The sequence below is a fragment of the Setaria viridis genome, chromosome 9 (assembly GCF_005286985.2).
Source record: "Setaria viridis chromosome 9, Setaria_viridis_v4.0, whole genome shotgun sequence".
In the NCBI taxonomy this organism is placed as follows: domain Eukaryota; kingdom Viridiplantae; phylum Streptophyta; class Magnoliopsida; order Poales; family Poaceae; genus Setaria; species Setaria viridis.
The window spans coordinates 3,535,197-3,561,396 of record NC_048271.2 but is presented as its reverse complement, the minus strand read 5'-3'; the positions used below and the strand labels follow the sequence as shown (position 1 = coordinate 3,561,396).

General features: G+C 48.0%; 3 protein-coding genes across 5 annotated transcripts; all 3 read right to left on the bottom strand.

Annotated features, from left to right (window-relative positions):
• Nucleotides 1–469: 469 nt before the first annotated feature.
• Nucleotides 470–4,035, bottom strand: LOC117838079 (organelle RRM domain-containing protein 6, chloroplastic). 3 transcript variants are annotated; one of them, XM_034717954.2, is made up of 5 exons: nucleotides 3,724–4,035; nucleotides 2,730–2,835; nucleotides 1,531–1,599; nucleotides 1,247–1,353; nucleotides 470–847 (listed from the first exon to the last, which is right to left on the bottom strand). In XM_034717954.2, the coding sequence occupies exons 2-5, from the start codon at nucleotides 2,812–2,814 to the stop codon at nucleotides 794–796; spliced, it is 315 nt and encodes a 104-aa protein (XP_034573845.1). In that variant the 5' UTR covers nucleotides 2,815–2,835; nucleotides 3,724–4,035; the 3' UTR covers nucleotides 470–793. The 3 variants fall into 3 exon arrangements, with proteins under 3 accessions (XP_034573845.1, XP_034573846.1, XP_034573847.1); XM_034717955.2 differs by lacking the exon at nucleotides 3,724–4,035 and adding an exon at nucleotides 2,960–3,221; XM_034717956.1 differs by lacking the exon at nucleotides 3,724–4,035 and adding an exon at nucleotides 2,458–2,599.
• Nucleotides 4,036–5,772: 1,737 nt separating this feature from the next.
• LOC117838076 (indole-3-acetaldehyde oxidase) lies at nucleotides 5,773–14,663 on the bottom strand. The gene is made up of 10 exons (XM_072290644.1): nucleotides 14,288–14,663; nucleotides 9,497–11,140; nucleotides 8,943–9,205; nucleotides 8,617–8,826; nucleotides 8,307–8,525; nucleotides 7,192–8,157; nucleotides 6,882–6,977; nucleotides 6,656–6,754; nucleotides 6,382–6,571; nucleotides 5,773–6,229 (listed from the first exon to the last, which is right to left on the bottom strand). Exons 1-10 carry the CDS (start codon nucleotides 14,430–14,432, stop codon nucleotides 5,994–5,996), a joined length of 4,068 nt encoding a protein of 1,355 aa, XP_072146745.1. The 5' UTR covers nucleotides 14,433–14,663; the 3' UTR covers nucleotides 5,773–5,993.
• Nucleotides 14,664–16,512: 1,849 nt separating this feature from the next.
• On the bottom strand, nucleotides 16,513–24,079 carry LOC117838077 (indole-3-acetaldehyde oxidase). Its single transcript, XM_034717950.2, has 10 exons — nucleotides 23,520–24,079; nucleotides 20,222–21,865; nucleotides 19,686–19,948; nucleotides 19,382–19,591; nucleotides 19,074–19,292; nucleotides 17,962–18,927; nucleotides 17,656–17,751; nucleotides 17,441–17,539; nucleotides 17,159–17,348; nucleotides 16,513–17,011 (listed from the first exon to the last, which is right to left on the bottom strand). Exons 1-10 carry the CDS (start codon nucleotides 23,668–23,670, stop codon nucleotides 16,776–16,778), a joined length of 4,074 nt encoding a protein of 1,357 aa, XP_034573841.1. The 5' UTR covers nucleotides 23,671–24,079; the 3' UTR covers nucleotides 16,513–16,775.
• Between the last annotated feature and the right edge of the window lie 2,121 nt (nucleotides 24,080–26,200).

Genomic DNA, 26,200 nt, shown 5'->3' with positions numbered 1-26,200 from the left:
AAGAAATCATTAGCTTCAACTGCATTCAACAAAGCAGAAAAACCCTCGGCACAGATCAGGAATAAATAAGGAGATAGAGGGTTACCTTGTCTCGTGGTTTTGGTGAAATTTCCCCAGTAAGCTCACCATTTATCTTGATGCGGTAAGAGATTGTAGAAATACATCTCATTATAATGTCCAACCATCTTCTTGCAAAACCCAATTTCATCATCATTTTTTCCAAAAAAGACCATTCTACTCGGTCATATGCTTTACTCATGTCTAATTTCACTGCTGCATAACCATCTACACCAGATCTTTTTGTTTGTAGGAAGTGAGTAAATTTATAAGCTAAAAAGTATATTATCCAGGCACAAAGGCACCATGATTTAGGGAGATAACCTCGGACAAGATCACTTTCAGTCGATTTGAAATTACCTTTGATGCAATTTTGTACACCACATCTGTACTCATCTCTAAGCACTTAGGATTTGCAGGAAATACTGTATGTCTTGTATATATGCGACTGGAAGGTATGTTTTACAGAGAGAGAAAATATTCTGACACTAGTAAAAAAGTGTTATTGAGAGTGTGCAATACGATAACATCTCGCGCATTTGCCAGCTAGATATTCCAAGTAAAAATAAATCAGTCCAAAATACAAAAACAAAAAGGAGCACATTGGGAAGACACATGCTCTAACTAAAAACTAAAAACAGAAAGCATTAAAACATTGGGAGGACAAGCTTCGGCAAGCAACCTTGTTGGGAACTGAGAAGAAAATGGTCAATCTTCAACAATGGAGGGTGTCCTACTAGCTTTTGCGTCCTTGGGCCATCTCCACAAAAATCAATCTTCCGCGTAGAATCTGTTAAGATGAAGTAATTTAGTGAAAGTTTAAGACTACATATCAAAATCTGATACTAGTTTATATCTAGCTCAGGGAATCAATCCTGTACATGTTTTCATTTTAATTTGATCCAGTCACTGAAACAAAGTGCTGGAGTTCCAGCACGCTCACAAGTTGAAAAACCTATAGATATGAAACGACATCGCAGGTGGTCCATAAAATGTGAAATTAAGAACTTCTGAGGTGGTTCATCTGAGTAAGGAATGACATCAGAGCCCATGGCTCATTGGCTTGTAGACGTGTCAAAAAAATGGCAAGCAAACAATTGCAGCTAGCACTAGCAGTTTGTAGACGTCACCATTTAATATCACCAGTCAGTCAAGTTTTTATTAATTAAGCAGAGTAGAAAGCACACACCCTTCCATGCATTGCTTTAACAGCTTTCTCCGCCTCTGCTTGTGATGAATAGTTGACAAAACCAAATCCCTTCAACCTTCCAGTTTGGCTATCACGCATAAGTCGAGCTGCACTTGATAAGATACAAGAAGCAACATCAAACTGAAATACTGCTAATTCAATTCAAGTAACATACCCCATACTGTTACAAATATAAGTTTCACAAGAAATATATATGAAGATTGAACTACAAGTGAAAACACAAAACAGACTGCAGCAGGTCTATTATAGCACAGATAACATACCTTCTTTTACATTGCCAAATGGTGAAAACACATCTTTGAGTTCTTCCTCTGTCGTATAAAATGATAATCCTGCAAAAGCACAATAAAAGAGTTAATACTGCATGCCACAACCACATTACAATAATAACAAACAACATTGGACAAAATACTTGGTAAAGAGATTGGAACGGGTGTTCCCTATGAAACAGAACTTGAAAATCTTAGCCAGAATGCATAAATAGTAGGATCTTCACGACAAATGTTACAAAAAGAAGAGGGCCATATTGGATAGATTTAAAGAAGCTTTACAATATAATGTTTCTATGTTGTAATTGAGATCCATGGCAACTAATGTGGAGTACAGGAAGCTGTCTTTACTTTGGCCATGGGATCCAGGCATCATGCAACGGATTGGGTCTGAATGCAGTGGCAGAGTGGCTGCAAGATGAGTTATTTGTGGACATGCTATTATGTGGTGTTCAAAGCAATTTCTGAATATGACAGTTTAGGGACAAGCTGTGTTTTGCAGCATCATGGCCCAGCAATGCCATGGATCGTGGGCTTTCAAGTCCATTTGCCAAGTCATAGCCCAAGGTCAAGACCATAAGACACAAGCTGTGCACATCAGAAGGGATCAGAAAAATAAATTGAGAAATACAAAGAGGAATCGGGAAGTTCATCTTCCTCCTCAGGTACCCGAGATCCCCTTCTCCAATCTTCCACTGTGCCCCGATCACGTCCCAATTTGATATCAGCGGCGGCTACACAGAAGTGCCAGAATTAACCAGATTGCTATTTAAGCACTAGATGTACTGATACATCAAGTTGATTGGCATTTGTTATGGCCAACTACTTCTGGAGGAACTAGGCAGCAATCAGGTCAACACAAGATGGAGAAAGACACAACAACCCAACCTAAAACTCAGAGGAACCACATTCTTATAGCACCTGATGCTCGTTGCAAATCCAACATCCTCGCAAGCAAAGCTGATATTCGCAAAAAACAGTGTCAAAAGCCTAGACCACCAACCAGTGCTATCCTCCGCCCAAGCCATCAAAAGTCACAAGTCCGCAATATCTTGCTAACACACTGCATAAATAATGAATCAAACATACTAGTACACTACAACCACGCAGTCACACAAGGTCTGGAATAAATCCAATCATCATGGTGAATCACATGACTGCAGAGACAAAAGAATCGATCAGGATTTACTTACTGCTCACAAATATCTCCGTGCTGAAGCACCTCATGCCCAGAACCTGAGAGGACAAACCCACCATCCTCGCACCTCGAATCATCATCGGGATGACCTCCTCTCCCCCCTGCAACGAATCAGTTCAGTTACTAAAGACCAGAAAATTTGGAAGACGAACTGCTAATACTAATACTACTCCACTGCGCAAAACATAAATCTACAATGCGCCAAATGGATCGACGCATTCATACCAGAAAGAAGGATTTGGGAATTCGCAGCAAACAAAGGACTATTCCACAAAACAAAGCGAACGGCGCATCCAAGTGAGCTAGGGATTCCTCAACAGCAAAGGCAGAAGTCAGTCCAAGCGTGGGTGGATCTCCGCTGCACGCTGGCCCGGGGGAACGGGGCGAGGACGACAACGTGGGGAGAAGAGGCGGCACTGCAGCGTGAGGGTGCCTGGATCTGAAGGAGGCGTGTTCGGCGTGGGGAGCCTATGGCCCTGTTTGTTTCTGCTTATCTAGGTAGCAGGCTTATCTGTTGAACTGCTATTGGGAGAATCCACTGTCTGGATAAGCTAGGTGCTTGGCAATCCTGATTATTTTCAATAGATTGTCTGTCCTAAGTGCTAAAATGACCGGAATGCCCCTGAGGCTGATAATAGCTCATTTTTGTTCTGAATATGAGAAGTCAATAATTCTAATATCTTTTGAGTTTCTTTAATAGAAATTATAATGTCAAATGCACACGAGGTTATAACTTTACAATAATGTTAAATTCATACAAAGGTTATAAATTTACCAAATGATGACACTATTCTCTAAAGTCCGACTACATAAGTGCTATGCATAATCATCCATCAAGTAAAATTGACACGTAATGGCCTAACAACCCATGAACTATGTACTAACAGTCCATTACTCGATCTACAATCTCTGAATTTTCGCAGTAGCAATGCTTAACATACATTGCAAGACCGCATGTACATTTTGAGCAAACTTGAGCAGGGAATGACCTGTTCTTGCAAGTGCAGGAGAGGGAGGGCGACTGGGAGACGGAGAGCTGCGGGCCTCGCTGATCCGCGCTGGGAGAGGGAGGCGGGCGGCGCTAACCCGCTCTCTGCACGCGTAGAGCCCCGGGATCTTGGCCGGGCGGCGGCACAGAGGGAGGGAGGGCGGCGTGGAAGGACGGCGGCAGGCGGCGCGGAGGAACGGCGAGCGGCGCGCAGAGGGCGACGGCGTGAGGGGCAGCGCACGGACGGCAGGGAGAGGGAGGAAGGGAGGCCGGCGGCGCGGAGGGGTGGTAGGGAGGGAGGTGCCGGAGGAAAGAGGGAGGGAGGGCGGGCGGCGGCGGCGCGGAAGGAGAGGCACAAAGCGCAGAGGCGGGCAACGGTGATTGGGGGTGTGGCGGCGGCGGATGTGGTGGTCGCCGCCCGTCACGGTCTCACGGACGAGTCCCCTTATTTTGACGTCGTAGGAACGATGTCGTGACCGTAGGATGTCAAAGGAATAGAATTAAACCTTATAAATACAGTGATACTCCAACCCTTGTTTTTATAACGGTGACTGATTTTTCCAAAAAACGTCTCCTCCAAGAGCAACTCCAAAAAATTCCTAAAACATTCTTCTGAAAGAGAATAAAAAAAGAAGAGATAACCGTAAAATACTCAAGTGATATCTAAACTGCAGAGGGTGAAATTAAGAGAAAATAGTAAACGCTTTCTGATTAACACTGTTGAGAAGCAGGAGACGAATAAACCGTACAAGACGGAGGGACTCAGGATGCAGGTATGCACACACGACACGAACCATTCATTGCAAAATCGTGAAGAAATCACATGGTTTCCTCCGCACATTCGCACGGTCCCACACACCTCTACATATCGAAATCTGCCCCAAGGACTCGGCTCCTTATTGAGCCACGTCGCTCGCATTTGCTAACCGTTGGATCTCGGACCTGATTAAATCGAGTCGTTCCTTCACGGGCACAGCAGAAAACTCCGTGCCTCCTCCAGTCCTCCGTCTCTTCCAGAAAACTCGCGCGATGGGAGGCACAACGGGAGCCCATCAACTCTGTTGACTGCTCCTGCCACCGCCGCCACCTCAAGCGCATCAAGGGCTACCCACCCTGCTCCCTCCCCCTCCAATCTTCGACTCCCCCACCAAAACACCCCCACAGAATTCGCTCGCCTGGCCGGTCGCATGGCCAGATCATGCATCGAGCTACCACCGTAGTACTGTGTGGCAGCGGGCTCCAAGCCTCCAACCATCGCTCGGCCTCTCCTTGGCCAGAACGTCCTGCCTCGTGGCCATCTTCTTCGTCCTCCTTGCCGGCTGCGGCACTGCGCCGTGACGGCCGTGCAATTGCAGCACGCCGTGATTAACGGCACCATCGCATCTAGCTTCTGTGCCTAATTCCAATTGGTCCCTGCTTGCGCGCTAGTTGCATACATCCTGGCTGGGCTCACTGCACTAGGCGGCCGGCCAAGAACTAACAATGTCATCAGGCATCAGCCATGCAGCCTTGTAGTAGGCGGTAGACGCTCTTTGAGTCTCCATATCAAATTAGTTTCTTTCATTTCAAGGCCGTGACTCATCCTATCGGAATCCCATCTCTACTGTTCTAAGATACTTCGCTCCTAAAACACATTGCACATGTTGGTTCGGACATACTAGCTTCAAGCTGCTAACAAGATTGGTAGCTACTTTCTTTGCTGAACCTACTAGATTTAGTTAGCGCTTAAGGAATTGGACCACTGCAGTGTACAGTGTTCTTGATCTGCAGACGCTCTTATCTATACATGGCAAATCATGTTTGCAACGAAGGATCAGAAGCAGTAGCATCTGTCAAGAGTTAAACTCTGATTATAATTTGTGGGACATATATTTTGTTGTGCTTCGATGATCTTGCTTACACACATGAAAACTGCATCAACATCAGATTTCGTCATTGTTAATTGCCTATGATTTTCAGATTTGGTTTTAACTCCATAATTATATTTTTTAATACCAATTGTTAAGATGTCTCGGTAAAGATGAATACAATAAATCAGCAACTACGATAATTGGTGCTTACCTTAATCTATTGGTTAAGTGGTGAATTTGCTTATTAAAATAGTATACTGGCTGGTAATCCATTGGTATCACAAAATGTAAATTGCTGGCTAGCTACTTGCCGCGCCTTATTTACTGTATTTTTTCTCTCTATACAGTTCATCACAGATTCACAATACCACAATCCACAGCTCGATTAACCTCGTTAACATCTGGCAATGCGCCTGCTGGACTATGCTTTCGTAGTGTTTGGGCCAGCAGCAGATATCCTCTCGAGGTACCTCTCCACGACGTCCAGGCCGCAGAGCTCCTTGACGACGGGCATCGTCGCCGGGACGTCCAACTGGAATGTGGCAGTGGAGTTTGCTGGGCCAGTGCAGACTGAAAACTCCTTCCTGGCGGCCCTGATCGCCTCCCTCATCGCGCAGTGCACCGAGGCCGCGAGAACCAGTGGCGGCTCGCCCGACGCTGCAAGGAAGTCCGCAGTATGTCAGGTTTGTAGGCAGCCATCGTTGGTGAGCTCTAGTTATACTACTTTCAGGTGTCATTTTGTCAAGAAATTGTGAAGATCTGATCAAAGAATGTTGGCATGTGATGAAACATTGTGAGAAGAGGCTCACCTTTCGAAGACAGGACACGCTTCTGGTCGCGGGCGCTGTTAAACATCTCAACGTTGAACTGCTTGGGAATGGTGTCCACCGTGGGGATCTTGTACGTCCATGTGCCGTCATGGATGACCAGGCCATCAGAGTTTGTAGCGTAGTCTTCGTTCGTGAAGAAGCCAACTCCTTGGACAAATGAGCCTTCGATCTGAGTGAATCAAGAAAAGTGTTCAGAGGAGCACATTTTCATTGATGCAGCAGTCTGCACGAGGATTTTTTCTTTGGAGCTAACCTGGCCCAAGTCCACAGCAGGGTTCAGGCTCTGCCCGCAGTCGTACAAGAGGTCACTCCGTAGGATTGTGGTTGCTCCTGTCAGGACATCAACTTCCACCTGCCATTTTCAATATCAAGTTCCCAGTCACATGTCAGCGTTGAGAGAAATGAATCTGCAGCCTCCCAACAATTTGGCTTGGTAATTGCATTTGCAATGTTTTTACTGCAATCTGGATCAAGGATACCTCACTGACGGCAGCTCCATAGTTCAAGTAGCTCCTGAAAGATGGATCGGGAGTCCAGTATGCATGTGCCGATAAGTTCACACTCCCCATGCTCGCCTGCAGATGAGCAACAAATGCCATGAACAATTGAAACTGCAGGTAGTGACTTACTTACATTTATTTGCTACTGCCACTTCTACTGACTGCAGTACATTGCTGGCAGAATGCAGTGAGGGAAAAGATTTAAATAATTTGCAATTCTTGGTTATTTTTTAACTCAGCTTAAGTTGCATCTTACCAACAAAGTCATAATTAACAAAGTGTTACTCACCTGAGCAATCAAGGCACTCCATTCCACTGGAATGGCCTTAGCTTCCAGACTCTCCTTGATAGGCTTGAGCCTCTCAACGAGCACAGCACATGATTGTCGAACCGCTTCACAGCTAGTTTCAGAAGTGGTGCTCCCAGCAGTGAAACCTCCCTGGATCATGCTTAATGTGTCTGCCTGGATAACCCGCACCTTGTCCAGGAGGCATTCACCACCATCAGGACACAGCTGTCCCAATCCAAATGCTGTCATCTGCTTAACTTTAGTCCACAACCCTTGACCTATCTCAACTCCTCCAACCTCAACTGCGATGGAACCATCGTTCATGATGGACACCTTTCCTGGAGTCGGTCGAAGATTAACCTCATACGTGATTGGCACACAAGAAATACCACGTTTCTTCCACTTGTTGCTCCTATTATAGTGCTCAACCATTTCAGCTCTGTGGTGGTAATCTGGACTTGAGGCCAGCTTATCAAACATGGTGACCAAGCTGTATGTAGAAGCTTCACCTGCGCTTTCTCCATAGAACACTGCAAGGCTTTCAAAATCATGAAGGTTCTTCTTTCTGATGGTGTTAGTGTCTAGTGAGAGTGCCGAGGCAACATGCTCAATGATGGCTTCAGCGATGAAAGAGCCCTGCACATCTCCAGGACCCCGCATTGCTGATTTTGATGAGACGTTTGTCTTGCAGATCTTGGTGTCAAATTCAAGAGCACCCCAGTTATACTTTTTGAGAGCCCCTATGATAGCATATGGCATCAATGGACTCACATCTGGTGATATTCCAGCATTGATCCCAAGATCAAGGTGCAATGCTGTGATCTTGCCATCTGACTTGAACCCAACAGAGTACTTCACCTTCATAGGATGCCGTCCACCTGCCATTATCATGTCTGTCTTGCGATCGAGGTACATCCTAACAGGACGCCGCAGCTTGAATGCAGCAACGGCACATGCACATGCGATCTGACAAAGAGGAAATTCTTGGTCATCTCTGGCACTTTTACATCTCACACAGTTTTTTGGTCAGATTGCTGACTAAAGTTGACAATACATTGGTGATTGAGAATAAAAAAATGTTTAGTGAATCAAAGCACTAGTTAGTCAGTACTTACATGTGTTGCTTTCATTGCCTTTCCACCAAAGCCTCCTCCAACTCTTCTACTGATGACACGGACATTGTTAAATGGAATGCCAAGGCACCTTGCTACTACATCTTGTGTGAGCTCAGGCATTTGTGCCGAGGAATAGATGGTTATGCAGTTATCTTCATCAGGAATAGCTAGTGCCACTTGAGTCTCCAGGTAGAAATAATACTGGGATTCAAGTTTTACCTGCGGATACAAAACTACTAAGTGTGAGTGTCTGGTCTCACTGGAAACTTAAGAGTATAGATCCTTTTGAACATGACAGAGTACTACATACCTCTGCTGATAAAATCTTGTGATCAGCTTCAGACATCCCTTGGTTGTAATTACCAACTGGCTTGGGAGCTAAAAATGGGGCGGTTTGGAAGTAGCTGTTTCGTTGGATGGAATCTTCTATTGTCAGAATTGGTGGCTGCAGATTTTCCGTGCTATACTCAACAACAGCTTGCTTTGCAGCCATATAAGCATACCTCTGTGTTTCAGCAATCTAAGTAAAATGAAAAGCAACACAACACAGTAAGCTTGCTTGATTTTCAAGATCACAGCTGTACATAAACATGTTACTGTTTTGTGTATTCTGAAAAAAGATTTAAGAAACATTACCACGACGCCAATATTTTGACCAGCAAATTCAGCAACTGGATCAGCAAAAAGTGCTTCATCTCCTAGCATCAGGAAGCTGGTTCCAATATTTTGTCCGCCACTTGGAATATCCTTTGCAGTGATCACTGTGATGACCTTCTGTGAAGCCAAAGATGATTTGAAGTTGATACCCTTCACATGGGCATGAGGGTGTGTGCTGTAGATAAATGCTCCATAGAGGCAATCCTTGGGAGCAGGGATATCATCAACGTACACCGCCTCCCCTGTTGTCGGAAGATTGAATATGGCTTAGTGCATTTTCTAAAAGAGGAAATAAAGTCACTAAATCATGCAGGGGCGAAGGTTTATTAAGTGGTTCTGCACTGACCAAACCATTATACTAAAATTGAGGGGGGAAAAAAAGGGCCATCAGATGATTATGTACACAAAATATAAAGGTTGCATTGAACATGTTTAGAAGTTCAACCTATTGAAGGCCATGGAAGTTCAGCATTATAGGACATGTTTGAAAGTTCAATCTAAATCAGTTTATGCATCGGAATAAGATTATGTACCAGAGGCTTGGAGCTCTGCCCCAGCTTTCTTAATCGGCTTGCCAACAGGCTTGTATTCATCACTGAAAACCATTTCTTGCCTTGAGCGAATTGGCAAATCATTGCAGTCAACCTTAAGATGTTCGACTGGTGAGTACTCAGTGCTAACATTTGTAATTCCATTAGTATATGATGCATTGAGAGTATCAGCCTTTGATGGTGCACTGGAGCTGTTGGCAAGGGAAGACAGGAAGCTGAACAGAAAACTGACAGCCAAACTGATCCTGTATTCGGGGTGTGTCGTGCCTTCTGATGGTGAAACATTCTCTTTAAGCAACTGAACTGCTTCAAGTATAACAGATGGGCTCACCGATTTGCTCTTCAGGAAATCCTCAACCTTCCTAGCTCTTATGGCATGATCGACTCCGTAAGCACCAAATGCCAAGCATATATCCTCAATGTGGTGGTCGCTTGATGTTCTTGCCAAGAAAGCGGAGTTTACATATGAGACAGCATTACCAAATGGACGAGGGGCTGCTCGGAAAGTCTCGAAAGTGATATCATCTGAACCCCATTCTGGGACAAATATGCTCAACAGTAGGGTCCTAGGATCACAAGGCGGCTGCTGCAAGAACTCCTCCAGAGTAATGCAGAGTCTTTTGGAAGCCACCAGTATGGTGACAGTTGAACCTGCAGCTAGTAGTATGGTTGCAATGTCCGATGCGAATGGCAACCTCTGTGCCATCATTATGTTTCCACCTATGGTTGCAGTGTTCCGGATAAATGGTGAGGCCACTTTGTTTAGATGATCCGCAATCTTTCTAAAGACTAGATTTCCATCTGACAATATTTCAATTGCTTTAGAGATGGACAGAACTGATCCGATCTCAATTCCCTTGCTGCTTCTGTTGATGACTGAAAGCTCTGGGATCCCCTTGATGTCGATATACTTGTCATAGAGGTCCTGATCCTTGTACACTCCAGACCCAGTGTTTGAAGCCACAATCTTCACAGAATTTTCATCGAACCAGTTGGAATCAAACAACCTTTGAAGCTCTTCGATGCTCTTAGGATGGTACCACCCGTCGTCGGAGACGGTCACCAGAGCACCATTTACCTGATCCACTGCAGACTTGATCTCGGCTTTGAGGAACTCCGGGAAGGTGCACACAGCGCGACTGTTGTAGCTTGGCAGCTTGCTGGCATCTGCAGGCTCGTTGCCCTTCTTCCAGAAGCAGTTGAGGCCCAGGTCCTCGAGGTCAACATCGGCGGAGAAGCTCTTGCAGGTATCAATGATGGGCCTGTATCCGGTGCAGCGGCAAAGGTTGCCCGAGACAGCCCTCTCAGCCTCCGAGGCAGTGATTTTGGAGAAGCCAGGGGGAGGGTCTGGGCGGCCGGACTTCTTGTCGGCCTTGGAGAGTGCGGAGAAGATGGACATACACATGCCCGGAGTGCAGAAGCCGCACTGTGAGGCGTGGAAGCCTGCCAGGCGCTGCTGCACGGGGTGGTAACCATCCCTGGTGTTGCCAATTCCCTCGCTGGTGGTCACCGAGCCACGGTTCACGCTGTGGAGGAGCGTCAGGCAGGAGCTCGCAGAGAACTCGGTCACCTCGTCAGTGGCCGGGTCATACTTGGAGATGAGGACCACGCAGGCACCACAGCCACCTGCAGCATTGGGAAAATTGTAAGAACAGAGAAGTTTAGATCTTTTTTCCTTCAATGTACATGCGGAAGACCTGTGTTTTACATTCAGATAAAAGAAGAAGCATGGTGCTGTTTTTCTTTTTAACAGAAGTGCAGGAGGTTAGCATACTTTTGTTGCGTCGTCAAAATGCACACTATAGCTTGGTTCAAAAAAGAATAGAACAGTCATTAAAAATTAATCCTGCTTCTTCTCTAACTGAATGGAAACGTTGCCTTGTTTTGCTCATGTATGTATGTAACGGCATCTCTGTACTCAAATCAAAACACGGTTGGAATAAAATCAAAAGCAAATTTCCAAGCACAGAATCTGAAGACAATCTTCTTCCCTATAGATTGAAACAGGTAGATAGGCAACAAATCTGTGCAAAGGAAACTGAAACTTCTCCCATCTGAATCAGGGTGGTACCAATTTCCATCATCTAACGGGGTTACTAATGTTTCAACCCGAGAAGCATAACTGCAAATAGAACTTGCTGAAATGTTGACACAGGAACCAAGGTCGGAACCTCATCCGGATGGTGCCGACGAGGCCGGAATGGGTCGCCGCGGAGATGGTAGGAAGCCAGTGATCTTGCTGCCTTGCTGGCCAGAGGATATGTCGATCAGATCTCTTCCCCCTTTTGCGGCGGTGGTGGCGGCGGCGGCGGCGGCGGCCGTGAGTAGGAAAAGGCGGCGGAGGCGGAGTGATGCCGGGGAGTAGACGAGACGGAGGAGCGGAGAAGGGCGGATTCATGTTCGGACGGGACGAGGCAGTGGGATGGACGGCGCCCAGACGCTGGAGGGCACGAACTGGACGGAGGAAGACGACGATCGACGACGCAATCGCAATGTGATTACGTCACCCAACGTAGCACGTATCTCTTTGCGCTACAATGTGAGGAGCTAAAAACAAAAATGATCTAAACAGTAACAGTTAACCTCAATAATATAATACCTGTTTTTCAAAAAATATAGTGATTTTCTAAAAGGTAATATATTCGTGCTAACTCTTAGTTGGATTTTGAATACGTGTATGAAAACTATGCAGCTAGAACTTTAAAATGAGTTCACGCTATAGTGACCCCCTGTACGTATAGCTAATTATTTTGCAAGAAAACAATGGTTTGAGCCTATTTCTGAATACTCTGCCAAGACAAAATATACCCCACATTTATGAACGGAGATAATATTCTTTTTATAATTTTAGCACCATATGTTTGTATGAAAGCAATCATGATTGTACTTGTATTTGATTAATACAATAGTGGTTGTTCTCTTGGTATATTGTTTAGATCCCTGCTTTTAAAATGCTATACTTGTTTTATACGTTATTTGAGATCCAAATCACCTTAATAATTTAGAAAAAATCGGTGCGATATCGCCAATCTCTCTTTGTCATGTCCGTGAGATGGTGACAATCATCTGTCCCCAAGGGAAATGACTAAATGAGGATGGAAGAAGACAAGATTCGAAGCTAAAACCAAAGGAAACTCCCGCTTGATGAAATGGACGAACGGCAGCGCCAGCCAGCCCGGCAACACCCAACGCGAGAGGAAACGGAGAAACGGGAGCACAAAACCAACCAGCTAGCCGGGATCCCTCGCCACCACCCAACGCGAGAGGTTACGTGACAAGGCTACAGCCTACAGCAGGCGGGGAGCACGGTGGCTCATGCTTCTTGGTCTGCTTATCCTCTCCATTCCTATCGTCTTCTTTGATGTCGAGCATGCCCACACTAACATAAAATTGAGCATTCATTCCGAAGCTTAGTACCGATTGTATTTTAATCCGATACCAATGTGAACCTTAGTACTGAATCTAACGGCTAGCCCCTGACGAGATCCTCGTGAACCCCTTTAGTACCAGGTGGAGTCTTCACCTGGTACTAAAGGTTGCACATTAGTACCGGGTGAAGCTTCCACCGGTACTAAAGACCTGCACATTAGTACCAGTTGAAGCCGCCACCCGGCACTAATGTGCATGAGGGCCTTAGTACCGGTGGAAGCTTCACCTGGTAATAACGTGCAACGTTTAGTACCGGGTGAAGACTCCACCCGGTACTAATTTGGACTTCACTGGACTGAAGTCCACCGCACGCGTCCACTCCTCACCGTCTTATCCGCACGCCTCCCGAATGACCCTCCTCTCTCCCTTCTCCCCCCACAGCGGCCTCGCTTCTCTTCCTCCCATTCTTCCAAGCACGCCCCTCCCCTCCCCTCACGGCTGCCCCTCCCCTCTCCCCTCCGTGCGCCGCTCACTGCGACACCGGTGAGGAGCGGTGGCAGGGCAAGGTGAGGCGACAGCGCGGCGGGGGGGGGGGTGAGTGCAGAGGTGGAGTGGCGGGCGACGGCGCGGGGAGCTGCAGCAGGCGACGGCGCGTGGAGTAGTAGCGTGCAATGGCGCGTGGAGTAGCAGGATATGCAGGCCAACGCGATGGGAAAGCATGGAGGCGCGGTGGGGGCAACGGGATCTAAGGGGTGGCTACACGGCAGGATGAGGTCTGTGGCCTCACCTCTCTCTTTATGGGTGAGGGCGGCCGGCGGCGCGAGGGGGCCAGCAGAGCGCGTTGCGAGGGCGGTCGGTCGGGCGAGAGGGCCGGTAAGGGGTCGTAGGGGAGGCGAGCCGGCGGGGACGAGGGCTGGGACCAGGCTCGGCCGATACGGAGGAAGGGCGGCCGGTGGCGGGGTACGGCCGGGGTTCCGGCGCTCGGGCGGACGGGTGCGGCCGGAACTCCGATCGGCAAATTTCTTTTTTAAAATTTTTTTAAACCCCTTAACTCGATACTAAAGGACCCTTTTAATACTGATATAGTAACCGGTACTAAAGAGGGGTTTGGGATCGGTACTGAAGGTGAATTCCCCAGCAACGACGCTTGTTGTTGTTGCATGCCTTTTCTTCGTTTTTTCTATTTTTGTTTCGCCTAGCTAGATTTGCCTAGCCTTAACGACTTTGCTACGTAGTACTTGTGATTTTGGCCGACAACTTCGATTATTGTCAACATCATCAGACTTGCGTTGTCAGATTGTGAAAACCCAAAGCTTCAATTTTGCACACCAAAAACACGCCAAATCGAACAAACAAACCAAGTGCAGGCCGGCCAGCCAGTCACTCTCACCACGCGGTACGTACCTTCGCCGCAGCCGAGCTTGGGGCCCCTGACCGGGGTCCGAGTGCGCAGGAACTCGAGCAGCGTCGTCGACGGCTTCACGCCGGCCACCTCGTACCTCTGCCCGTTCACCGCCACCACCACCGCCGCCGCCGCCGCCCTCCCCATCTCCTCCTCCGCCCGCAGCCTCGACGACCGTACCGGCCGGCGACCTCGCGCTCTCCTCTCCTGCACTGCACGGGACAACGGAGCGGCTCTCGCGGCTGCGCCCTCTTCTATGTGTGTCTATTTATATACGAGGAGTCCCCGGGCGCCGCAGGCCTGCAGCTGGTGAGGTTGAGGTACGCGCTGACGTCGCCGCCGGCCGGCCTGGATGCGAAGGCGTCCTCCCGGCTGCAGTGCAGGTCGGTCAAGGCGTCAAAGGTGCGCGACCAATGCCATCACGCCCTCCAAAAGTCCGTGCCTGATAGTAGCATATATATTGTTTTTTTTCTTTTGAAACGGATGCTATATCGTGTATGTACCTGCCCGGCGCTTGTTTCCAAACGAGTTTGGAAGTCCAGCTACTAGCCTGCGTACGTGTTGGACTAGCAAAGCATCTGGTCAGCACGTGCATTTTTTTCAGTTACAAGCCATCGCGATCGTGGCAAGTGGATGCACGTCACGTACGACGTACGAGGGCGGGAGGACGGAGCGAGCGATCCGGCAGAAACGTCGGCACGCTGCCACTTTGGTCAGCCGGCGCCGCGTCACCGAGAGGAAAATGGCTGCCTGCGTCACCGAGAGAAAAATAGCTCGACTTATAAGCCGGCTGAAAAGCTGAAATGGCTGATTTGTTGTGAGAAAAAAACACTATTTAATAGTTGATAAGCTGAAGCGAACAGAACATCGAATTTACCCCGGCAGTCGCGACGCCACTGAGGTCGCGCGGGCCTGGCGCGTGCGTTGGCTGGGTCTCCGGTTTACCCCGGTAGATGGAAACAGTAGTAGTAGTATGTCTCAACAAATTTCTGTCAAGTCTGTAATCCTGACGAATTTCAGACGAGACCCAAATTCTACTGGCCAGTAAAAGGACTTAAGAACTTGTGATCGTCCATTGCCAAAAAAAAAAAACTAGCCACTTGCGGCGGCAAAAAAAAAATGTAGTATTGCCAAGAACTAGTTCGGTGCAAAATAACGTCGGCAGGGCACAAGCACCGGACCGCGGCGACCAACACTACATTGTAGTTGTTGCGGCTGTGTGGAACGTTGCTGGGCATGACTGCGCCAAGTGATGATAATGGCGTATTGGAGGTTTTGTCCTCTTATCTAGTGGTGTGTATGGTGAGCTTGTGTCTTTTTTTTCGTTTGTCATTGCTCTGTGTATTTTTCAAGTCTATATGTGAAAGCTGTCCTCCCGTATAGTAAAAGTCACTTCTTATTTTAGGCTAATCCTACCAGGAGTTTCATAGAGATTTCGTACAAGTTAAATACGGTGATACATTAGCATATGTGATAATATGGAAATGTAATTATGAAGTAAGAGATAGATGGAGTTTTATCGGGATGAAACTGTGTATGCATTGTTTCCAAGACTATGAAACCTGTTGAAACTTGCATTGAGGGGTATAGAGTTTCATTTCATCTTACCATATCCAATCACATGTCCCATAATTGAATGGTACGACCAGCCTATGAAATCGTGAAATAAAAATATGTATTGACATACTACCCTATGAAATTGTGAAATAAAAATCTGTATTGGAGCATTATTTCATTCATCAACTTATTTTTTTTCAGGATACTTTACTCTTGGAAATCACGAGATGAAACTTCCCACAGGGAATAACCTTAGGCATATGTAACGTGGATTTTTCCGGTTGCGCATTCCAAATTAAAAATGGATCACTTCGCAATGCAAAACAAAGTACACAATAGCATGAATTAAATCACAAAACGTTTGCATCTCTTTTCCTCAAATATTTCAAATTAATTGGTTTTTTTATACGTCGGAGTTCCAAAATCTCCTCAATACATCTGGTGGGATCCCGCTCCCCCGCGGCGCCGCCGGCCGCCAGCCCGCCACACTCCCTCGCCACCCGGCAGGGCATGGGACGAACCAATGGCGCGTGGGGGAGGAGGGGCCGTCGTGGCGACCGGCGGCGAGGGCAAGAGACCGGAAACATGGCGGCCTGAGCCGCGGCAACGGCGAGGCCTAACCAATCGTCCAATCCGATCCCCATCTACCTAGAAGGCAGGCACGCACCTCTGGACGAAGATTTAATTTTGCAAAATTGCTTCAAAAATCCAGTCGAAATCACATGATTCCATCCACGGATTCGCTGCACCCAATTATTTAGTTTAATTTCCCCTCTGTATTATTCGCCACTCCTGATTCACAAAACTACAGTTCGCAGCTCGCCATTGCTATCTGTACATCACACCACAGTTTACGTATGTCTTCATCACGCCATTTACTATTTTACACTGACTGATCACCCTCGTTCGTCGTGGGCAGTGCGCGTGCTGGATTTATGCTTTCGCGGTGGTTGGGCCGGCAGCGGACACGCTCTCGAGGTACCTCTCGACGACGTCCAGGCCGCAGAGCTCCTTGACGATGGGCATCGTCGCCGGGACGTCCATCTGGAACGTGACGGCGGAGTTCGCTGGCCCGGTGCAGACGGAGAACTCCTTCCTGGCGGCCCTGATGGCCTCCCTCATCGCGCAGTGCACCGAGCACGCGAGAAGCAGGGGTGGCTCACCCGACGCTGCAAACAAAGAACAAGAGATGTCAGGGGGTGCAGGCAGCCATCATGAGCTCAAATTAAGGGTGTTTTCAGTTCTCAGGAGATTGACACGGTCTGCAAGAATGTAAGGAGGCCAGGAGGTGATGAAAACTGTGAGGAAAGGCTCACCCTTCGAAGAGAGGACACGCTTCTGATCGCGGGCGCTGTTGATCAGCTCGACGTTGAACTGCTTCGGGATGGTGTCAACCGTGGGGATCTTGTATGTCCATGTGCCGTCGTTGATGACCAGGCCATCAGAGTTTGTTGCGTACTCCTCATTTGTGAAGAAGCCCACTCCTTGGACAAATGCACCTTCCACCTGAGTGAATCAGGATTCAAAAGCAGTGTTCAGAGAAACACATTTCCACTGATGCAGTGATGCGCACGAGCAGTTTTTGTTCCGTGGCTAACCTGGCCTAAATCCACAGCTGGGTTCAGGCTTTGCCCGCAATCGTACAAGAGATCGCTCCTTAGAATTGTGGTTGCTCCAGTCAGGACATCAACTTCCACCTGGGATGAAATTCAAATCATTTGTCAGCAATGAGCAGGACTGAATCTGCAGCCTCCGACAATTTAGCTTGGTAGCTGCATTTGCAGTGTCATTATTGCAGTTTGGATCAGGATACCTCACTAATGGCAGCTCCATAGTTCAGGTACCTTCTGAAAGTTGGGTCAGGGGTCCAGTATGCATGCGCCGTTAAATTCACACTTGCCATACTTGCCTGCATGAGAGGAACAAAATGACATGACCAACTGACATACCAACAGATATTGTTTTCCTGGGACTAGTAAGATTCTTCTCTAAATTGCTACTGCTACTTTCTACTGCTTGCCATTTGATGATGTGGCAAAGAAAGCAAACAAAGATTAAAACAACTGTTATTCTTGGCACGCTACTGTGAAAAATCAGAATATTCAAAGCTTATTCTCACCTGAGCAATCAAGGCACTCCATTCCACTGTGCCAGCCTTAGCCTTCAGACTCTCCTTTATAGGCTTAAGCCTCTCAACAAGTGCAGCGCACGACAGTCGAACCGCTTCACAGCTTGTTTCAGAAGTGGTGCTCCCACCAGTGAACCCTCCCTGGATCATGCTCAATGTGTCGGCCTGGATAACCCGTACCTTGTCAAGGAGGCATTCGCCACCGTCCTGACACAACTGTCCCAACCCGTACGCTGTCATCTGCTTCACTTTAGTCCACAGCCCTTGCCCTATCTCAACTCCTCCAACCTCAACTGCAATGGAACCATCATTCATGATAGACACCTTGCCTGGAGTCGGTCGAAGATTAACTTCATATGTGATTGGCACACAAGAAATGCCACGTTTCTTCCACTTGTTGCTTCTGTTGAAGTGCTCAACCATTTCTGCTCTGCGGTGGTAGTCTGGAGACGAGGCCAGCTTATCAAACATGGTGACCAGGCTGTATGTAGAAGCTTCACCTGCACTTTCTCCGTAGAACACTGCAAGGCTCTCATGGTCATGCAGATTCTTCCTCCTGATGGTGTTAGTGTCAACTGAGAGTGCCGAGGCAACATGCTCAATGATGGCTTCAGCAATGAAAGAGCCCTGCACATCTCCAGGACCCCTCATTGCTGATTTCGATGAGACATTTGTCTTGCAAACTTTGGCGTCAAATGCAAGATTGCCCCAGTTGTACTTTTTGAGAGCGCCTATGATAGCAGGTGGCATCAATGGACTTACATCCGGTGATATTCCAGCATTGATCCCAAGGTCAAGGTGCAAGGCCGTGATCTTGCCATCTGACTTGAACCCAACGGAGTACTTCACCTTCATAGGATGCCGCCCGCCTGCTATTATCATGTCTGTCTTGCGATCGAGATACATCCGAACAGGACGCTGTAGCTTGAATGCAGCAACAGCACATGCACATGCAACCTGACAAAGAGGAAATTCTTGGTCATCTCTAGCACACATTATCTCAAACTGTTATCTGGTCAGATTATGAATATCCATTAGCAGTATATTGGTAACTGAAAGTAGAAATATGCAGAAAAGCAAATCTCTATTTACTCAGGACTTACATGTATTGCTTTCATTGCCTTTCCACCAAACCCTCCTCCAACTCTTCTGGTGATGAGACGGACATTGTGAAATGGAACGCCAAGGCACCTTGCAACCACATTTTGTGTGACCTCAGGTATTTGTGTTGATGAATAGATGGTTATGCAGTTATCTTCATCAGGAATAGCAAGCGCCACTTGTGTCTCCATGTAGAAATAATACTGGGATTCAAGTTTGACCTGAAGAAACAAAAATACTAGGTGTGAGTGTGTCTGGCCTTATTGGAAACTCAAGCATACATCCTCTTGAAACATAGCGAGTTTTCTACCTCAGCTGATATAATCTTGTGATCAGCTTCAGACATCCCTTGGTTGTAGTCACCAACTGGCTTAGGAGCTAAAAATGGGGGGACTTGGAAGTAGCTGTTTCGTTGGATGGCATCTTCTACTGTCAGAATTGGTGGCTGCAGATTTTCTGTGCTATACTCGATAACAGCTTGCTTTGCTGCCATATAGGCGTACTTCTGTGTTTCAGCAATCTGAGTGATAGAACAGCAACACACCACAGTAAGGTTGGGTAGACAAAACATATAGCCAGTTTTGTGAAATCTGAAAGCACTAAACAAACATTACCACGACACCAATATTTTGACCAGCAAATTCAGCAATTGGATCAGCAAAAAGTGGTTCATCTCCCAGCATTGGGAAGCTGGATCCAATATTTTCTCCACTGCTGGGAATATCCTTTGCGGTGATAACTGTGATGACCTTCTTTGAAGCCAAAGATGTTTTAAAGTTGATACCCTTAACATGGGCATAAGAGTGTGTGCTATAGATAAATGCTCCATAGAGGCAATCCTTGGGAGCAGGGATATCATCAACGTACACAGCCTCCCCTGCGTCGGTAAAAGGAATATGGTTAAGTGCATTTTTCCGGGAGAAACTATAGGCACCAAATAATACAAGGAAAAATATGCAAAGGGTGGAGTTTTTCGGATGGTTATTTTGTCATGACTAAGCTAGCTTAGTCAAAATGAACCAAAGAGCATCAAATAGTTATTTTGTGAAGTCTGCAAAAGAAAAGGGCTTGCAATAAATATGTTCAGAAGCCCCAGACATGGAGATCGATTTAAGCTAAATCAGTATGTACATTGGAATAAGAGTAATACCAGATGCTTGGAGCTCTGCCCCAGCTTTCTTGATCGGCTTGCCAACTGGCTTGTATTCATCAGTGAAAATCATTTCTTGTCTTGAGCGTATTGGCAAATCATTGCTGTCAACCTTGAGATGCTCCTCTGGTGAGTAATCAGCGCTACCGTTCGCGACTCCATTCGTATATGACCCATTGAGCACATTAATCTTTGTTGCTTCATCAAAGCTGTTGGCAAGGGAAGATAGGAAGGTGAACAAGAAACTGATAGCCAAGCTGATTCTATACTCAGGATGTGTTGTGCCTTCGGATGGTGAAACTGTCTCTTTAAGCAACCGGACTGCTTCAAATATAACAGAAGAGGTCACTGATTTGCCCTTCAGGAAATCCTCAACCTTCCTAGCTCTGATGGCATGATCGGCTCCATAAGCACCGAATGCCAAGCATATATCCTCAATGAGATGGCCGCTTGATGTCCTTGCCAAGAAAGCGGAGTTTGCATATGAGACAGCATTGCCAAATGGACGAGGGGCTGCTCGGAAAGTCTCAAAGGTGAGGCCATCTGAACCCCAATCTGGAATGAATATGCTGAGCAACAGGGTCCTAGAATCACATGGAGGCTGCTGCAAGAACTCCTCCAAAGTGAGGCATAGCCTTTTGGAAGACACCTGGATACTGACGGTTGAACCTGCAGCCAGTAGCACGGTTGCAATGTCTGACGGGAACTGCAACCTCTGTGCCATGATTATGTTTCCACCTATGGTTGCAGTGTTCCGAACAAACGGTGAAGCCACTTTGTTCAGGTGATTAGCAATCTTTCTGAAGACCAGATTTCCATCTGACAACACGTCAATCGCTTTAGAGATGGACACAACTGATCCAAGCTCAACTCCCTTGCTGGTTTTGTTGATGACTGAGAGCTCTGGGACCCCTTTGATGTCAATGTACTTGTCATGAAGATCTTCATCCTTGTACACTCCAGACCCAGTGTTTGAAGCCACTATCTTTACAGAATTCTCATCAAAGGAATCAGACTCGAACAGCCTGTGAAGCTCGTCAATGCTCTTAGGACGGTACCAGCCGTCATCGGAAACTGGAACTTGAGCCCTGTTCACCTGGTCAACTGAGGCCCTGATCTCGGATTTGAGGAACTCTGGGAACGTGCAGACGGCACCACTGCTGTAGCTGGGCAACTTGCTCACTTCTGCAGGCTCGCTACCTTTCTTCCAGAAGCAGTTGAGACCCAGGTCCTCAAGATCAACGTCGGCCGCGAAGCTCTTGCAGGCGTCCACAATTGGCCTGTACCCAGTGCACCGGCACAGGTTGCCTGAGACAGCCTTTTCAGCCTCCGATGTGGTGAGCTTGGAGAAACCGGCGGGCGGGGCGGGGCGGCCGGACTCCTTATCGGCCTTGACAAGCGCGGAGAAGATGGACATGCACATGCCGGGCGTGCAGAAGCCACACTGCGAGGCGTGGAAGCCTGAGAGGCGCTGCTGCACAGGGTGGTATCCATCCTTGGTGTTGCCAATGCCCTCGCTGGTGGTCACCGAGCAGCGGTCCACGCTGCGGAGCAGCGTCAGGCAGGAGCTCGCCGAGAACTCGGTCACCTCATCTGTGGCTGGGTCGTACTTGGAGACGAGGACGACGCATGCACCGCAGCCACCTGCAGCAGCGTGAAATTGAAAAAAAAAAAAAGGCAAGAGGTTAGTTTCCATTTTAAACCCCCCCCCCCCCCCCCCCCCCCCCCCCGAGCACGCAAAAGATTTTTTGCATCATTACATTGACTTAAAAAAATGAAAGGTGCTTACTTCGTTTGTAAACAAAAAAATAAGTGCACGAGGTTAGCATAGTTGCACTGTGCAAGGTGTACACTGTAGCTACTATTCTTAATGTGTTAGTTACATATATGGGACCTGACCACCTCATGACCTAACATGTAGGCTACAGATTTGCACGTTTGAGATGGAACTTCACAATAATTGAGCCTGGCCTTTTGCGATCTTGTGTGCTTTATCTACAGTGAAGGTTTGGCCCTATTGCCTGGAAAGTGCTCGGCAGCAATTTTCCATTCTTAGTGGCAGATGTTCTGATGATTTTTTTTTAAAAAGATGTTAGGCTAGTCCCAGTGCAAGGTTTCATTACACTATTTCCAAGGATGCCACATCATCCTATGAGGTGTATTCTCATGAATGAAACAGGGAGTCCCAGTGCACAGTTTCATTTCACGATTTCATAGGATGCCCATAACATTTAATTATGAGGCATGTGATTGGCTATGGTTAGATGAAATGAAACTCTATAGCCCCCAATGCAAGTTTCAATAGGTTTCATAGTCTTGGAAACAGTGTATACACAGTTTCATCCTGATGAAACTCCTTCCCTCTCTCACTTCATAACTACCATGCCATGTCATCACATATGCTGATGTGTCACCGTATTTAATGTGCATGAAACCTCTATGAAACTCCCACTGGGATTAGCCTTAGGATAATAGATGAAGAAGACCAGTGAGCAGGAAGGGGAAGCTGTTGGCTGCCGAAAACAGAGTCGTCTTCTACCTCGGTGCTGTGACTGGATGTTCAGTTTGCTTGGCTAGCTGTTCATGGCCGCCTTTGGTGTTTCGGTACGATAGCAGTCTAGATGCCTGGGTGCTCTTCAGTTCTGTAATAATAAGCTGGGACACATGTGTTTTCCCGACAGCGCTCTCTGCTGAACACTCTGTAATTTGGTAATTCCGCTGTTGGTGGTAATGGAAGATGATTCTGTCTGAATTTTGTTCAGAGACAGTACTACTTGGGAGAAATTCCACTTGGATAGTTGGATGTCCTGTGCCTTTCCACGGCTCCAGCTTCTTTGAGCTTCCGTGAGATGGCGACATTATCCTAAAGAAAACGGGGGAGGAAAACAAGAAAATCGAAGCTATGGACTATGGTCGCCGAAATCTGGTGACCGTACGGTGAGGCCTACGTGCGCGTGTGCGCGGGTTCCCTCGCCACTCATTCCTGTTCTGCGCAGTTCGATCTCTACGACGCCAGAGAATGAATGCGCTCTTATGCTCTTGTATGGACAGCAGTTATTGCAGCTTCGCCTACACCAGGTGAAGTTCAGCCAGGACTAGACGAACGAGAGGAAACCGATGGTAGTATGGTACATCGACTTTCAAGAAATCCACTACGTGCTAGTGATTTTTCTCTTCTGCTGAGATCAATCAAGATTCTCCCGAGCTAGGAGGCCCCAGCTGAGAATCTACCAGGAACAGGAAATGAAGGCAGGACAGAATAATCCAGAGCACACGGATGGGCGAGATGAGCACGTACCTTCGCCGCAGCCGAGCTTGGGTCCCCTGACGGGCGTGTGCGTGCGGAGGAACTCGAGCAGCGTCGTCGACGGGTCGACGCCGGCCGCCTCGTACCTCTGCCCGTTCACCGCCACCACCACCGTCCCCGCCGCCGCCGCCGCTTCCCCCATCTCTCTCCCTTCCAAAATCCTTAGTCACTAGTCACCACCTCCCCCGATCCCGTGGAGTGCGCAGAACGGACGGGGCGAGCACCGAGCACTCGCGGCCGCCGCCTATTGTTTATACTGCGAGAGTGGGAGGCTGAGTGCGAGCGTGTCTTCCAGCGGAGGCCCCGGGGGACGGGGTGTGATGCACGCGCTGACGACGCCGCCGGAAAGCGACGAGAGAAAGTGAGGCGCCACCGCGCTAGGCGCTCACGTTCTCACCCGCAGGACTCTCTACCGGTAGGAGGCAGGACAGGCTCTCTATCGGTAGCTGCAGGTCGAGGTCTCGAGGAGTGGAGACTGCAGAGTGTGGTGGATGCGTGCTGCATGGGCGGGCGCCGTGTGGCCACCGTGCCTACCGGCCGGCCTTACACGGGCCCAGGCGCACGCACTGCTCAAAGTTTCAGTGGTGAGGACTGAGGAGAGGACGCCAGGACGGGGCGCAGGTCAGGTTGTCATCAGGAGGACACGAGCACGCGAGCCGGCAGCAGGCCAGCAGGCTCAGCGGCGGACGGCTTGTCCACCACCACCGTTTCGGCAAAGCCTATCATACTGGTGAGTCTTCCTGTGGCCGGGGCTGGCGCGCTGCCGATTGCGGTGCGTGGGGAGCACATGCCACAAGTCAAGGTGCTCGCCACTTTGCGTAACAGGCAGACCAACTATTACAAGTCATCACAAGATGACAAGATGCATGCTCCATCAAGGTTAATTATACTACAGTATTATTGCTCGATAGCGACAGACACCATTCACTCAAGTTCTCAACTCCAACGCGATGAGCCGATGACCGATGGCAACCGTGCCGCCGGCGGCCGGCCGGCCCGCCGGTCGCTAGCCTTCCGTTCCAATATTCCATCCAGACTATCCAGTTGGAGCGGCCCGGGGAGGCGGGAGGCGCCTGAGGCGCGGTGCCCCAGAGCAGATTGGTTGGGGCCTGGTGCGGCGGCCAACCAAGTCACGACGTGGCCGCGCAGCAAGCCACCCAGCGGACGATGCCGCCCACCGCACCCGGCAACCAAGTCCTTCCTGCATGCGTCTGTCTCGACCGCTCGCGCCGGCGTCCTTGACCTGGAAAAGCGGATGCGGATAGGGTAGCGAAGCAGCTTCGCACGAGGACGACGACGCCTTGGGGTCTTGGGGATTGGATGGAACGGGCATGAGGACGAGCCCGGGCGCTCTAGAGACTCCTCGTACGCTATCCATTTCTGCCGTCACCTACGCTGCGCTACGCACGATGGTGTGGAACGGAGCCGGAGATGTGTGTTCACCGTCGGCTCGCTCCGCCGCTTTCGGAGCGAGAATCCTATCCGAAAGCGACGCCATGCGAATGCCTCTTTTAATTTCTTCCGGCCCCCCCACTTGTAGGGTGGCACGTCCTCAGCGTCCGATCCCGGAGAGCAGACCGTCATTGTCACACAATCCACGGTTAGCGGGTTAGAACACGACCAGTTGCGACATCTGTAGACTCCTTTAGCTCTGCTCTGAGCCTCTGACTCGGCATGATGTCCTGGCTGACGCGAAGCTGGCTTTAGGGTGTTTGGCAGTCCCTGTGTGGACACTAATTAGGAGTATTAAATATAAATTAATTATAAAATTAATTGTACAACCTCTAGACTAAATCACGAGATGAATCTATTAAACCTAATTAGTTCATGATTTGACAATGTGGTGCTACAGTAATCATTCGCTAATGATGGATTAATTAGGCTTAATAGACTCGTCTCGCAATTTAGCCTAGAGGTTCTCCAATTAGTTTTATAATTAACTCATATTTAGTACTCTTAATTAACATCCGAACATCCGATATGTGACAGAGCTAAAGTTTAACCCTGAATGATAGAGCTCAACCGTTCAGAAACAATCATGCCACTCCAGCGGCTGATTACATTATTACGTGTCGACGGAACGGGCGGATACGCTGGATTTGATCCGCCCGTTCCAGACGCCTCGTCTTTCCGTCCTCTCAAGTCTACAGACTGATAGCTCAGCGTGCGAGGTGGACGTTTAGGTGGTTTTTTAATTAAAGCCAACTTTGCTAGGAGCACACGATCACTGCTTTTATATATATATATGTATGGCGAGTCTACGATTGATGGAGTATATATTCTTTTATCATAAGTAATTAACTAAAAAATTGGACCATGCTCAATTAGCATACCTCGCACGCATTCACAATTATGGTCTATATTATTCCATCATGGGGTGATCTGATTGATGAGATAGTTTAGTGGAATTTGATAAAGGCATGTAGTAGAGGCGGCTATGAGCTTGATAACGCTTTCCAGTGATGAAACGGGGTGTATATTTTAGTAGAAGGTACTGGGGTCCTCTCTCCACTACAAACTGATTGATCAATGAACGTGAATTAATCATATTTAATTTGAAACCAACCATTGCCGGATGCTACCCTACCTCAAGAACATGCTTGTCAGATTGGATTTTTCTGGTGGGGGATTGATTATCCTTTCTGGGGGAAAAAAACCATTTTTTGCCAGTA